We start from the raw sequence: 16,563 nt of genomic DNA on the forward strand, positions 1-16,563 counted from the left end.
TCATATGCTTTCTCTTATCAAGTTTGTTCAGTGTGTGACCTAAATCTATATTTCTTTCTTCAGCATCTTCTATAAGACAAAGGGGGAATGGTGTGCTGCTGCAATTCCAAGTGTTTGCACTACTGTCTGGGGCCTGTTCATGAAAGTGTAACCAAAATAAGATACAACTCTTAGATCATACCATTAAAAATATTTTGCTTGTCATGTCATCTTGGGGTGAAAAGCATGTCTCAGTTGCAAGATCAGTAGTTTGAGCTCCAGTTATGGCTTTTATTGTATTCATTGCTTTTTGGACTGACTACTTGTTACTATATTTCTAAAATATAGAATTACTCAGTTTCAACTATTACTACTCACAGTATTGTGACCATCCTTTTTTTTTTTTTGGAAAACGACTAACCTACACAGCATGACTACTTTTGTTTTACAATTAGTACAAGCTGAACTCTCTGAGGCAGCTTTCTTGTAGTTTTTTAAGCAGTCTTTTGGAATAATTCTCCAGGCTTCTTGAAGGACATTCAAAGCTCTTCTTTGGATATTGGCTGCCTTTTGTGTCAAGTTGATCCCTCAATGCTTCAGTAGGGCTCTGGGAAGGCCAATCAATGACTGATGGTGTTCCATTCTGTGTTATTCTATCTAGGTATGCTTTTACTGCATTGCCAATGTGCTTGAGATCATTGTCGTGTGATCATTTTAATGCAATATTTTAAATCTGACAGCAATTTTCTGTTTTCTTATTATAATCATTTTTGACAAAATGCCCAACATCACTGGTTCAAATGCAGCTGTCTCCGAAACACAGCTTTCGCAAAGGTTTACAGATGGCTGTAGAGAGTCACTGTTATACATCTTTCCCTCCGTATCTCTTTTCATGCATATATACTGTTGCTGATTTGAACTTAAAAAAAAATACATTTGGTTTGATCAGTCCATAAGACCTGTTTTACACATTTTTAGTCCAGGTTTTTATATTCTGGCATACCTCAGTTCTTTCTCTCTGTTTCCCTTCTTTGACTGAGACCATATAACAAGTCAACCACCCATGTTCTCACCTTATGTGAATCTGAATCAAGTACTTGAGCTGCATTTATTCAATCAGGATTAACAGAATGGGAATTATCTTTTTATATTATGTTTTTTTAATTACATATCTGCTTAATGAGCATTATATTAAAAGACAGAAAATAGAAACCAGTTTACACACATGACAAAAACAGGTAACATAGACAGCATAAATATAGTATATAGTGTAAAACAGAATACACCCAATTTCCATCAAACATTCCACAGAGTTGTAAACTCATTCCTAAAATGAACAACCAGAAAAAAAAAAAACACTCAACAAAATGTGCTCTATAAACTTTTCTGCTGTGATACGTTTTAATAAACAAAAATTGAAACTTGTCATGTCAGTAATTTCTACTTTTAACTTGCACAACAAGGACTGTAAGAATACTCTTTTGGACTGTAAGAATACTCTTTGTAAATGTCCCAGACATTTAAGCTCAGTTCAGTAAAAACATACATCTGATCTGATACAGAAAATTGTTTTTCTTTTTTTCCCCACTCCAAAACAGCATATTTGCCTCCGCCCTTCTATCCAAACTTCAAATGTAACATTTTTTTTGTAACTTTAAGACAATGTAACTGTACATGTGTAGTTGTTTCTGACTGAAGGATATGAAGGTGTTACAACTCTTCCATAACGGTAACCACAGACTATACAGTCTTACATTCTGTAGTAAAATTTCACACCTCTTTCCACTAACAACTACAAAATAAAATAAAGAAACCAAAAATTAAAATAACACTTCTGATGTTACTATGAGTAGTAGAAGTTGTGTTGGTGAGGTAAAAGGTAGTATTTGTTATGGTATAAAGCAATGCCACACCACTGCCACCTATAAAAACCAAATAAAGAGGTGTATGTATTTTGCAACCTTGAAAAAACACTAATCCGATTTTTTAAAAAAAAACATATTACACATATTTTAAATCTCAAATAAAAATAGAAACTATTCCTGTAAAAAAATAAAATAAAGTTTCTTGCAAAGTAAAGTCCTTTGCCACTGTAATACAAATCAGAAGATCAGTCTTGATTCCAGTTGCTTCATTTCTTCTGCATCCTCCAAACTGAGATCATTGTTTCTTAACCTATAATGCAAAAAGAAGAGACAGTAGTAGTAAATAAATGAACAGGAGACATGGGAACAAAAACAAAGAAAAAGAATACTCTAGCTTACACCAAACCGATGCATTTTTTTCTTGGCACTGAAACTGACAAACACATTGTCTGGATGCAAACAGTCCAAAAGTGGATGCTCTAAAGAATATAGGGAACTTTGTATTCATGAGTGTCAGGCTTGCTGGGCATTACATACCATACCGATGTCACATATGTATTGTGTTTAAGGGCTTGAATCAGACCTTCCACCCCCATTCTGGTTATGCAGTTTTCTGTCAACCTTTAACAGGAAATAAGAGGGTGGAGCATTTTAAGCACTGCTGTGCAAGCAGTGGTTACCATCAAACCAGACAGCTATTGGTAAACTGCATACAACTTGTGTGTAACACTTACCAAAGTTCCTGCAGTGATGTGTTCTTCCTGATGAGATTAGCGAGGGCACATGCTCCTGCACTCCCTACACCATTGCCTACCAGGCTGTAAGCAAAATGTGCAGGGATGCGTTTGAAAAAACAACTGATAAAACATCCTAACATATCATGTAAATAGCACTTTCATGGTTTTCATAATGTGAAAGTTAAGCAAACATGTTCCAGAATTATTGCAAATCTTACCTTAGCCACACCAGAGAGTTGCTTTTCTCAAGACTACTAGCAAGGGCCTCAGTTCCTGCATCACCTATCCTATTGCCCCATAACCTGGAAATGCAAAGAAATACTGTAAATGAAAATTCATCAACAATGAAACATGACATTTTATGGGAAACACTTACCCTAAGTACGCCAAGGTTTGATTGGCTTTCAGTCCCTCTGCCAGCTGCTTTGCTCCTTCTGCTGTTATGTTATTGTTGCCTAGCCTTGAAGAGAAGAAGGTTATTTGTTAATCTTTTGGTCATTGGGCCAACAGTAGAGTCACATTTGATGACAAACGCTGACCTTAAAGAAATGAAGACCTGCTTGGTCTTCAATAAATAAGAAAAGTCCTGCATGCAAGCATCAGTTAATTTGTTGTTGAAGAGCCTGGAAAGAAACAAAAAAAATTTGATAGTTGACTGATAAAATTTAATTTAACTGGCAGTATTAATCATCTTGATAATACATACGCAATTTTCTGAAAGCTGTCACACTGGATGACTTTAGCAATCAGTTTGCGGATGCCCTCATCTGTAATGTTGTTATTTCTGAGGCTAAGGAAGGAACAATAGGCATTTCAGAATAAAAACTGTTCCTCTCTTACAGTGAAAGCAGTTAGAGAGAGTTTGTTCATGCTAATGAATTGGCGTTCAATCTATTAACCAAGGACATTTAACGAAAGAAAAATGTATAATTTCCACTTACTAAAGGGAATTGCAAATGTGCATGCAGGGAAGAAGCTGTTCCACTCCAACATCACCCACAGAGTTGTTGTCCAGCTGGAGGCCTACAGGATTTCTTAAGTGCTGGAGCACATAAGCAAGTGCAGTGCACTCTACAGGTCCGATATTACAGTATGTCAATTTCAGATGGTCCACCTCCAACTTGCTCATAGCATCTTTAGCTATCTGACTCTCCTGCATCTCATAGAGGCATTTTATAAGCCACACAAAGTCTGGCATTGCATGCATGCTCTTCTTTTCCCCTTGTACAGGTTGGGGAATGGACCTAAAGTGTTTCTGCATGCCTTTGGAAAGGCATTTTGCCACCTGTCTGGACTTTTTTTCCACCGTAGCGCTGGGACAGCAGTGGAGCCACAGATTTTGATGGCGCTGGGACAATAGTCCAGACACAAACATGGCTGTGATTTGCAGATTTGGTGTCTCTGCTGCTTTACTTTCCTTCTCTGAAGCTTGCTGTTGTTGATCACTGGAAGGCAAGCAGGCTCCAAAGCAGACACGGGTCAGACCTGCCTCCCTCATGTTCTCTAGCTCAAAGAGCTTTGGGATAACTGAACGGTTAGTGTTACTTGACAAAACAATGAAGAGAGCAGCAAAGAAACATTGCAATGTCACATGACTGAATTCATAGCACTTGGAGTGGGTAGAGGACATATCTTTGCTTTTTATGAGAAAAACCATGCAAATATCCTTTTCAGTTACACTGCATGCTTCAAGGTCTGTACCTGAAAAAATATAACAGGTGGATCTTATCCCCTCAAAAGCAAGCTGTCCAAGAAGAAGGACTGTTTTTAGGTGCTCCTGTAGCCAGCCTAAACCCATCGTGCTCTTCAGAGGACTTTGGTGCTGGAGAAAGTGCTGTAAGATCATCAGGTAAACATCTGTAATTGTTTTGGGGCTGCCTTCTCCACAGCCCAGCAGCTCCTTATGGCACTGTGAAACTATCCAGCAGAGAACTGGACTGTGACATAGTCCAAGTAAAGCTGTGTTCGCCTGCATTGACTCTAAAACCTTAGCAGCTACAGTGGGGTCCCTGTGATGTTTCCGTACAAAACAGTCGATCCCAGCTGGGGAAAACCCTTTCAGGACAACCTCTTTGCGTAGGTGCTTCTTTAACAATGGGCTCACTGCTTCTGAACGGCTAGTGACCACTTTCTGCACCCCCTTCATGAGGGAACCCTGGATTAAGTTGAACAATAATACATGAACAGGTGCACGCTGGGTGGGGCAGCAAACTCTGTGGTCATCTGTAAAGCTCTGCTTGAGCTCATCCAGGCCATCAAAAGTGAACAGGATTTGATGCGGGCGGTCCAAGATGAACTGGAAAATTTCTTCTTGATTCCGGTCTGGCCAACAGCAGTGCTGAAACAACAACTCCTGGACTGACAGTTCATTGTGCTCTGAATTCAACCTACGACAGCTGAATGGAAATAAAAGGAGAAAGTCTTGAAGGGCTAACGCTCGAGCCCAAAGCAAGTGCAGCCTCTGGAGAAGGGTGCTTTTTCCACTGCCTGCCTCCCCAGATACTAGCACTGTGTCGGCCTCCTCATTCACTATACCCGCCAAACCAACGATGTCTTCCAATCCCAAAGGTCCATGGGCATTAACTTCAGCTAGTTCCAGCTGGCCATCAGTGTAAATGTCATCAAGAGACATATGGCTAGTTCCCCCATAAGTACTGAGAAAGCAGGACTGAGCAGACACAGAGCTGCTCAGCTTCTTCTGGTACGTTAAAAACTCTGTGAAAGAAAAATTTGTGAAGAACAGATGGAATGAGTGAACGAGTCATCATTTCATACATCCTGTATCTCTTTGGTAAAATGTGGAACATGCATAATTGATCTTGTAATATAATCTGCCAATTTTGTGTTTCAAAGCATAACCAGAAACCTTCTGTATTTCGGGCATTATTCCCATGAGGGTGATCAAGGATAGCTTTACTCATAAAAACAATACATATTGCTGCGATTTTAAACATTGCTTTTGACAGTAACAGACCTTTGGGAGGAGTCAGTTCCCTCTGGTTAAGTGGCAATCCAGGTTCTTGTTTTTGGTCAATGTACTGCAGGAGAACCGATGCTGCTAAATCACCTCTGGATCTAACATGGTCAAGCAGACGCCTTGCCTGATTGATCACATGGACATGGATGAAAATAATAAAAAGTTTATTTTTGACAGTTATTTGGATTGTTGCAGAGTTATATAAAAGACCAACTTACATATTCATAATCTAATAATGCAACAGCAGAAAGAGCTTTACCTTGCTTAGCTTAGCACAAAGACAGGCAGCAAGTGGTAAAAACCTTGCCTGGATCTATACAAAGGCAGCAAGATATGTTTACCAGTTTTCTTTATATTATTTTATATTACTTGTATAATTACTCAGGAATATCAGAATAGTATCACATCTATTTAAAGTAATAGTATTGACTGATAAAGTAACATAAAAGTAACAAAAATACTCCAGCACGTCTGTCTGTATGACATCTATGTATCAGGAATGAAGAAATAATGACAAGCTTCATTCCAAGACAGTTTAAAGGTAAAGAACAATTGCATGAAGTTGTCATTTTAACAATGTGACATTCAGGTGCTTACAGTACCTGTTGGGTGGGAGTATATATAGGTAACCGCACTTCATCACAATCAGCTGAAGAAAAGTGACCCGAATCCAGCAGAGCTTCTAGAACACCATCGACACAGCCCTGAAGTTTGTGGACAAGGCTCGGTCGTTGAGCCAGAAGAGTTTGATTAGAAGTGCTCTGACATTCATCGTTTTCTTCTAGATTTGAGCAGGATTCAGAGAAGGAGAGCCCCACTGCCTGTGCTTCAGGCAAGACCACTTTGAGAGCATGTAGAAAGAGCCCACATGTGTCCACACCCTTTGTATAGACCAGATCAAGCAGCTGTCTTGCATTGGTATACAGTGTTCTTCCTGGTACCTGTATGTTCTGGTAGTCCTCCCATATGAGCGCCCCCTGGGCAAGCAGTATATCCAGAACCCTCTCCAGATGCTCAGCTGACCCACTGCTGCACAGTGCATGCAGTATCTTCGTCCTTTGTTTGAGCACTAGTTCCTCGGCAAGCATTCTTTTTCCATATCAGTGCCCATGCTCAGGAACATTCAGTTTATGGTTACTTCTGCTTCTTGTGGTGTGAAAACCTGTCACAGCAAATGGCCAAATGTCAACATGTTACTATGGGCCAAATAGAGCTTCCTTCTTTCTTTTCTAACTCTGTTTTCAATACCATACAGCAGCACATGTCATTTTGTGCGTCTTTCTCTTAAGCCATAACAAAAAACAGAATGAAAAGAATATATGGCTACCATTACATACACATCAAATGTGTTGCAGGTCCCTTTAAAACATACAAGTACGAAATAGCCGACTAAGCGACCTCAATTGCAGACGCAAGTAACACAAAATAAAACCACAAAAAAGAACACTTACATTTAATGGGAACATGGCTTTCTTTCCTCCCTCTGTCGTACGAACAGAGCCCTGTAGAGTTATAGGGTCCTACCTCTTCCCTATTCTGCAACTGAAAGTGAAACTTGCTCTGATTCCAAGTCCCTCCCATAATATGGTAACCAAATACAGGCGGAGATGTGGCATAGACGCAATGGTCAACTTCCCTGGTGTTTTCCAAACAGAGCAAACAATGGTGACTTGATATTTAAGGTTGGTTAAATATAGCTTGCCACACTCAAGCGCTTACATTTCACTGAGACTTCCACATCCTCTTGTCTCGTTTGCAAGATACTGCATTCTTCAGACCACAAAGAGGAACTGCAGTTTTTTAAAAAAGAGCAGAAGGTTGAATAGAAAGGGTAATTTGGGGTGGGATTTTTTTTTTTCTTTCTTCTTTTAAAGAAAGTGGCGGAAACTTTTACGGGTCCTAGGAATTTCCAATCCTCATCGCAGTTTGGTGTTGCAACCACTTGATGGAACTATTGCATAAGAAAACAACATGGTGTCGGCACAGATTTTCCACTTTTAACAGTTTCTTTTTGTATCACTAAAGCTGTCTTCTTCGAATCAATTCAATCAGAGCTCAAACTGTGTCTGTGGGCACAAGATACTGCGGTTCAATTAGAAATCAAGCAGAAAACCCCAGCAGATTCATAAAGAGGTTGTAGGAAATCATCTTGCTACGGTATCAGTTTTACAATGTTAGAAGAGAAACTGAGAACCTGCAGTGTAGGCGGCATGCTGTGCATCTGATCTAAACTTCAAAAAAACCCAACCCTAAAACCGCACATAATGCTCCTTACTCCCTCTGCATTCTTTGAAGCTGAGATAAAATAGGTGCGAGAGTGACTTTTCGGGCAGTCATATATTTATCATTTTCATTATTACAGCTCCCTCCTGAGTAACATGATTAGCTTATTGTGTGTGTTCGCTGTGCCCTGTTCGAGAAAATCCTCAAACACTCAAGGGCAGGAGTAATCAAAGACAAACTGGAGTAAAACTTTCAAACGGGAGTTTCTCTTCTTCTTTTGCTTGTTCTTCTTGTCTGAAAACAGGCAACTCCACCAAGGGGAGTGTAATGCAGAGTGCTCTCTGTCAGGCATCTTACTTGAAGCTTTAAGGTGGAGTTCTGTTATCCAAATCACAGCAGGGGGTCGAGAGAAGTTTCAACACATAAGAAAAAGGGTAAAATAATGTCGAAAATAAAATAATAAAATACACACACGGTCCCAAAAGACATAGCTGTATATTTCTGTGCTCTGTTTAGAGACAGTTCCAAACACTTTTTTATTGCAGGAAAAATATGTAACTCCACTTCATTTGTTTGGACTATATAATATTCTTCATTATTAATATTATTTTTTATATTATTAGGAGCTGTTTTGTTGTTCAATCACTCTAAAGACAACTATATATATATATATAAAAAAAATCTTTATCCTTCAAGTACAGGTCCTCTGCCAGAGGCCTGGGAGCTTGATGGTCCTGCACAGTATCTTAGCTGTTCCTGGGACTGCGCTCTTCTGGACAGAGATGTTGCTCTTGGGATGTGCTGGAGCCACTCACCTAGCTTGGTGGTCACGCCACCAAATGCTGGGATTACCACTAAGACTACTGTTGCCTTCATCCTCAACATCTTCTCAAGTTCTTCTCTTAGCCTTTGGTACTTCTTCAGCTTCACATGTTCTTTCTTCCTGATGTCGCTGTCATTCAGTATAGCTACTTCTATCACTATGGCTGTCTTCCTCTGTATGTGTATGTGTGTTTGTGTATGTTATTTATTTATTTATTTTTCATGACAAGCTTGAAATCGCAAATTACATCAAATTACGCTTGAACCACAGGATCTAATCCCTATCTTGGACTTTATTGGACACTTTATTGGAGTGTTAAGTCTTGACCCACCCAGCACTAAATAGCCTCATCCACTAAATCAGCTTTAAACTGTATGTCTATGAGTAAGAGTGCAGCTCGGGGCTGGATCCTTCTCACTCCTGTAACAGAGATGGAATACTTTGGCTGCAGCCATTTTATCACTGTGCATTCTTTCTGTGCAGATATCAAAAGCACATGTTGTGAGCTCAGTGTTAAGCCAGGTGCACTGATGGGCTGTTTGTGTACTGATTGCTTTACCAGAGATTCAGAACTCCCAGAAGCAAGCCGGCATGTCTCATTTTAGTGTAATCTTACAGTTACACAAAGTTTGATTGTTTTTAAAACATATGTAGTGAACTTTGAAACTACTATATTGCAAAAGAAATAACATAACATAACATGATATGACAAAATCAAACAGTCAAATAATCAGAAGCTGTAATTGATCACTGTCAGGGAAATTCGGTACAATGACACCACAAACATGAGCACACCGATTTGCATCATTGTTAAAATGTATTGACTAAAAAATCAGTCAGCTAACAGTTTAGGTTTTTGTATCAGATAGTGCTTCCTTAGCAGGTTACTGAAATTATAGTGGCACTTTGTCAAAAAGACTTTGCAAAACAGTCATATCTTTTTTATAATTAAAAGTTTAATATTTGTTTCAGAGATCAGTTCCCATAACTCCTAAACATAATTCTCTAGGAAACATAAATAAGATGGAATATTAGAGATGTTTTAATCAAAATACAGAGAACTCCAAACCAGTGATGCAAAAGAAAACATTCTTCCCAGTGTGCATGTTTATACAAGCAGTAAAACTTTTATTTTAACAGATTGCAAACTAAAAAAATAAGGCAGCCATATTATCCATGGTATTGCAGGTTAAAAAGCTGAGTGTGTGGTATATTGACATGCTGTAATACTGTTTTCCACTGAGAGAATGGCTGAGTGAATTACCTCATTCAATTTCTAAAGTTAAAGTTGGAGGACAACTAGTGCAGCATGCATGAATATAAGCCATAAAATGCCTTTTATATTGGAAGTATTTATGTATAATTAGAAATAGCCTCTTCAAGCCAGAAAGACAAGTATTCAGCAGAGGAAGTGGATGGCGTCGCTTTCGGAGCTGACGGGTTAAGAGGAGCATGTGTCCATGATGATGTGTGTATGGGTGTGTGTGTCAATCAGGATTTAATTGACAGGAAGATTAAAGCTCACATCTGAGAGCTCCCTTTTTGCAGGAGCAGCCAAGTTGAAGGAGTCTGGTCTCCGGCATCTGCCCGAGGTTTAGGGTGCTGTGCTCAAGGTTAGCGCAAGCACCCTGCTGAGTGTGCGCTGTCTGAGATGGGTCCTACTTGTTGGACATTCATTATATAACTCTGTTTGCGCCTTTCATCTGCAGCTCTCTGCAGCACTCAACGTAAACTACAGAGGCACCTTGCAGCTTGACACCTCTCCATTCAGTCTGTACCTTAAACAGCATGTTGCCACATCAAAGAGCTGCGGCTGCCTTTGATGTTGCAAAAAGAAAGAGCTCCAATGATCTACTAAAAACCAATGCAACTTTCTGGAGCCTTGTTTTATTCATTTGCTATCTCGAGAAGTCTGGAGTCAGCCTCTGGAAGTCCAGACAGCAGATTTGGACTTTGAAAAAGTTGGACAGTGCAATTTGCAGAATGGAGTGAAAAGGAACTGTCTGCTGCCTTTTGTGTTGTTGTGGCAGGGTTTATATCTTATTGTGAGCTATTTAATTCATAAGTTAAAGCTGATTAAGACTGAGTTTAGATATAAATGTATGTAAAATGCCAAAACAACTTTGCTCTCTGTGTTATTACATCAGTTCATGCAATAAAACTGCAAAGATCAGGCTACATATCAATATCATGGATCCTCTTAAACCTCTCGTGCATATTATAGATGCAAAACAATCTATTTTAACTTTTTAAAATGGACTCACCGTATAGCCTCACAATCTCTTTTACTTTGCAAAGGTAAAATAAAGGATGCATAGAACATTGTTCTTTACTTCTACCATTCATTTGACCAAGTTCTTCAAAAACATAGGCATCAGAATATACAAGACAAAATTAAACTGTGATCCTTGTTTGTTGTTTTTTAATTTTTTTATACCCAATACTAAATAAAATAATAATAACTTAATAAACAGATTGCGTTTGCTTAAAATGTTCACATTGTTCTGGAGGTATGATATATAAGAAATACTGGACTAGTGGAAAAATAACTTTCAGTCCTATGCACGAGCCACCACAGCACCAGAGCTAAACAAAGTCATTGCCATCTTAGTAATTACAGGATGAATGAAATCCTTCTAATTATGATTTCATCAGCTATAACAAAGGAATTGTCCAAAATGAAAAGTGGCATTTAATGAAAATGAGTTCTGGGTCAGTCACACTGAACTTTAACTCTTTGTCAGCTCGTTTCCTAATTGAATGAACTTGACAATAATTGAAGTGTTTTATTTTTGCCCTTCTTTAGACACATAAAAGACTGCCATGGCAATTAGCTTTAATTCTCTATTTTCCTCTTTTCTTTTCATGCTCTTGAGGAGGCTGGGACCGGCATATTCCGATCATTTGCATTATCCAAAGCAAATCTGCTTTGAAGTTCTGAGATTCTGTAAGAAAAAAGAACCACTTATCCCACATGAAAAAATGTTCAAAGCTCATAAATTCACTGGAACAGATGTACATTATCATTGGATTTGCCTCCCCCCCCCCCCCCCCCCCCCTTGCTCCTTTATTGGTAATAGACTACCTCATGTCCTTCTCATCCTTTAGCGTTTAGCATCTTCCCTTTACAGAAGCTGGCACCCTGCTGTGCCAATCCACACTTCAAAGCTTTTTGCCTATCTGCTGGAAACAAAGCACAGAGGACATATTATGGCAGCCTCTCATTTCCCCATATTTAAGTCAATATCATTGCGTCTTGCCAGTGGTATCACATAGATGGGGTTTATTTCTATCCAAAAAGACCATTCCTTGTAACCCATGTCTCCCAACAACTCAAATATAACACAGTACACATTCACAGCAGCTGTTTATCCTATTATAGTCCCAGCTAATGTGGATTTTTTTCCATGACAGTCACCAGACTCTTCATAGCCTTAAATATGGAATAACCACACACATGGTTATTATCTCGGTAATGACTTTAAACTAAACATAAAAAATAATCAAGGTTTAGAAAAATCACTGTGTCACTATTAGGAAGTAAACTCTACTGTGCTGAGATCCTCACCTTTAATTACACTAAGCAACTGTCACTTTCAATAATATCCTCTTAGCCAACAGCAAATACCTTTATGATGTGCAGTGCTGAGAGAGTGCAGCTCTTTATTTTCTTCTGTAAGCTGCTTTTCTTGGAAATTGTTCACTGTAATTGCTGTTAGCAGAGGTTAGGTATGGAGGCCTATCTCCTCCCACCACTCCCCCTGCCAGTGGCAGACACCCTCAGACATCGGTGCATTGGTGGTTCTTAGTGTCTGAGGATGAGCGTTCAGGTACGCACCGGCTCACTCCTGGTGCCTGCTTGTCGGGGCCTGGAGCCTGGGCCTCGCTCGGGTCCCTTCGGGGGCCCGGTCACTCTGGCACAGCCGGCTGCCGGTGGAGCTCACGGGCACGTCACTGAAACCCCTCCGGCTTCTGCTCCGCGGCTGCTGAGTGACCCCTCATCTGGGGCTCTCCTCAGCTCTTTCCGGGAGGGTGGCACGGTTGTCCCTCCATTGGTCTTCCTTGGTCTCCTGTGCTCTGAGGGCCTCTGGATGTCTGGAGCCTGGGTCTCCTCCATACCTGCTTCATGCCCTGGAGGACGGGGCTGTAGCTCCCCACACCCTCTAGCAGATCATTACATGAAGGAACCTTTTGAATACAAGCGCGCTCATGCTCACAGGTGTACACACGGGTGCTCACACACACAAACTACACCCTTTTTGGCTCCTACCTCAAAGCACACTGTGCGCTGTCGATCTTACGTGCTGCACAATAATATTCAACATTTAGTATTTACTGTTATATTCACATATATTATCGCGATGATGTTGTTTATTATATTGCTCTCCTTTTTTGCTTGTTTTCTCTTTTTTATTTCTTAACAGGTGATCCAGGTGATTGATACATGTATTCTTTGTTTGTTTGTTTTGTTTGTTTTTGTTTTTTGGCCTTTATCGCCGTTCCTCTTCCCCGCTGTTTTTCTTTCCCTACCTCTCTTTCTTTCTCCCTTTTCTTTCCCCCAGTCATGTCTGTCCCGTGTGTAGCAAGTGAAAATAAAAATAAAATAAACAATAAAAACAAAGGTCAATCAAATGGACCAATACGGCAAGGGATGGTCCATTTGGTAAAGTAAATCCATTGGGCATCTTTCTTGGCCTTTAGACAATAATTCTGATGGCAAAAGAACCAAACGGAACAGGCCACAAAAAAAAGAAGACGTAGAGTTTATGTATAACTGACTCTGTGTCATATTTTCAGACTTTCTATCTATGGTGTAAGCCAGAAGTTGACCTTCCATCCATCAGTACCTCTAGATCAGGGGTGTCAAACTCAAATACACAGTGGGCCAAAATTCAAAACTGGAACAAAGTCGTGGGCTAACATTAATATTTATTGAAAAAAAAATCTTCCTCCAGTATGGCCAACATCTCCAGTATGTGTATATGTGTACGTGATATTAAATGAATGTTTAAGTGCAGGTTATTGTGCAGACTCAGCACAGAGCATCAAAGAGTTGATTTGTAGTGTGTCACATCAGTGTGGTGGCAGCTGTCCTGGCAGCCATTTTTGGAATTCCATAAGATACTATGATTCATATCAGTATGTCACACATAAACACATTGTATTGAATGACACAAAAACAGAATCTTATGAGAATTATAAGATTCTGCTAACATTCTGTCCACATTTGATAACCTGCTTAGTGATGTGAAATCATCATCAATGTGTGTGGGCAAAACAGAAGCAACTTTCTAACTACAAATCCATTCTCTCTTGGGTTTTTTTTGTCTTTATCCCACTCTAAAAGTTGGATGTAACAGTGAGACCAAATTCACAACCCAATAGAAACAGATCCAGGTACATTTACTGCAATATTCAAACTGAATAGGCTGCTGGCCATTGACATGTAGTATCCTTTTGACTTGAAGTCACCTGGAACTGTAGCTGTGCTGTAAACAAACAATGAAGCACAGTTTGACCAGAATAAGAACTAGAATCTTTAACACACGGAGATAATAAAATACACAAGCTATTTGGCTGGTAACTGGCAATAAGCCAGAGGACTAATGGCCCAGGAGGCCCAAATGAAACTAGTAATGTCCAGACATCTAGCCTATATTACTTAATATTCATTAACCTATTTAAAAAGCACTTTTGCTCTGTTTCAGGTAGAGTGTAAATCTGCACCTCTGATTTGTGTGATTACATTTTCTCTTTTTCTTTTTCTGCTGCAGCAGCCAAAGTCTAATTTCTTAATGACAAACCAGTGGTAGAAGCATCATAACATCAAGAAAACTGGACAGTTAAAGGATTTTTCTTTATACATAAAAAAGAAAAAAAATGTTTGATGATCTGAAATGTTTAAGTGTGACAAACATACAAATAAATAGGAAAATGCTTTTTCACACCATTGTTATATAAAAGACTTACTTCCTTCATTCTGTTCATTGACCCCATTGTGGACCACTGAAATTGTGCATACTATGTAGTATATACCTTATTTACTTTATTTATTAAATTTTGGGTTTGTTTTGTTTTTTTGCACTACATTAGACAACATCAAAATAGCGTTGACATTTTTGTTATTTGTGTTTTGTAATCTTTATAAAAACCTAGAAAAAACCACCTCTTAATCTTTGGTATATGGCGAGGTGCTGTGGACATCCAAGTTTGTGATTGTGTAGATTTTTCAAATCAATACCATGGTTGCATCTACTGAAAATCTCTGTGAAGCTTAAATCTCAGTGACCTTGACTTCAAGGTCAGAGGTCAACTTTTCTGAAAATCGGAGGAGTTTCACATTTATAACACAGGGTAGCACTATATATTTATAAACAATCAAAAACAACAATTTATTTCCAATTTGTATGGAATTTATTTCTGTAAACATGGTGTTTTAGGTCGGATTAAAGGACTGATGTGATGGTAAGGTGTCCGCTGCTCTGCTTTGAATATTGGTAGGCTTTTTTTTTTTTTAATTTTCACAAGAATTGCTAGTTCCCCTAGAGTTTTGGCCACCCCAGCAATCAGAAGATTCCCTATGAGCAAGCATTTAGCGACAGTGGGAAGGAAAAACTCCCTTTAAAAAGGAAAAAACCTTCAACAGAACCAGGCTCAGGAAGGGACAGTCATCTGCCGCGACTGGTTGGGGTGGGGGGAGTGAAAATTTTAAAAAAGTGCCAAAGTGATAATTATTGGAGCAGCTTAATTAATATTTCCAGTGTAATTTGCTGTTAATGTCCTTTTCCAATCCCAGTTTGTGTTTTTATCACTTTTGTCCAGGGTGGAAGATGCCATGCTGGAGATTGACTCCAGTGTTGGTACTTGGGAACCTGTTGGAGAGGCCAGGGTTAAAAAAGGGATGCTGTAGAACCTGAGAGGGTGTTATCCGCTGGTGTGCGTCCAAGGCCAACATCTCTTTAATTAGGCTGACAAATAAGCGTTGGCCATCTTCTGGTCCTCGTCTAAACATCATTATTTGTTCGAGGTCATCCAGACGTGTCAGTTTTATTCAATTCAATTCAATTCAATTCAATTTTATTTATATAGCGCCAAATCACAACAAATGTCGCCTCAAGGCGCTTCATAGATACAGAGAAAAGCCCAACAATCATATGACCCCCTATGAGCAAGCACTTTGGCGACAGTGGGAAGGAAAAACTCCCTTTTAACAGGAAGAAACCTCCGGCAGAACCAGGCTCAGGGAGGGGCGGCCATCTGCTGCGACCGGTTGGGGTGAGAGAAGGAAGACAGGATAAAGACATGCTGTGGAAGAGAGACAGAGATTAATAACAGATACGATTCAATACAGAGAGGTCTGTTAATACATAGTGAGTGAGATTTATGTATCTTGTCTCCAAAGATTCATATCCTGTCTCGTATTTAAATTGTTGGGCGGTCTTAAATGTCCAGCGTTGTTGGTTGTAGTTGTAGTTGTCTTTTGTGAAATAGTCTTCAGTGTACACGCCAGCATCGAGAACATGATCTGGTGGCTGACCCTGAGTCTCTATGATGAATTTCAAAACATCATAATATTTTTTTCCAGGGTAGAGTGGCACCCCTGTAATAAGCTCAACAGCCACCAGCCCCAGAGACCACATGTCACATGCTTCGTTATAAGGAAGGCCAAGCATAACCTCAGGTGCACTATAACCAACTGTCCCCACACGGTCACCAGGCATCACTGCAGACGCAGGACATGCGAGGCCAAAGTCTATAAGTCTGACTTTGACTGGAGACTCATAGCGGTTTACAACCATGATGTTTCCAGGTTTGAGGTCAGCATGCACTATTCCCAAAGAACCCAGGTGGGACAGAGCATTTGTGAGTTGACCTAAAATTGGCCTGACTTCGCTTATGGGGAGACGCCGGTTATTCGGGTCCCGTATGTAGTCCCACAGGCATTGATCAAGGAGTTCA

General features: G+C 39.7%; 1 protein-coding gene across 1 annotated transcript; it reads right to left on the reverse strand.

Moving 5' to 3' along the window:
* Positions 1-1,116: 1,116 nt before the first annotated feature.
* nod2 (nucleotide-binding oligomerization domain containing 2) lies at positions 1,117-6,669 on the reverse strand. The gene is given in 11 exon segments (XM_085157502.1): positions 1,117-2,154; positions 2,382-2,465; positions 2,579-2,662; positions 2,800-2,883; positions 2,958-3,041; positions 3,121-3,204; positions 3,288-3,371; positions 3,523-5,296; positions 5,556-5,682; positions 6,161-6,636; positions 6,639-6,669. Coding segments are annotated over 11 exon segments (2,985 nt in total). The 3' UTR covers positions 1,117-2,081.
* Positions 6,670-16,563: the final 9,894 nt, after the last annotated feature.

This window comes from Neolamprologus multifasciatus, chromosome 1, assembly GCF_963576455.1.
Source record: "Neolamprologus multifasciatus chromosome 1, fNeoMul1.2, whole genome shotgun sequence".
NCBI classification, from domain to species: Eukaryota; Metazoa; Chordata; class Actinopteri; order Cichliformes; family Cichlidae; genus Neolamprologus; species Neolamprologus multifasciatus.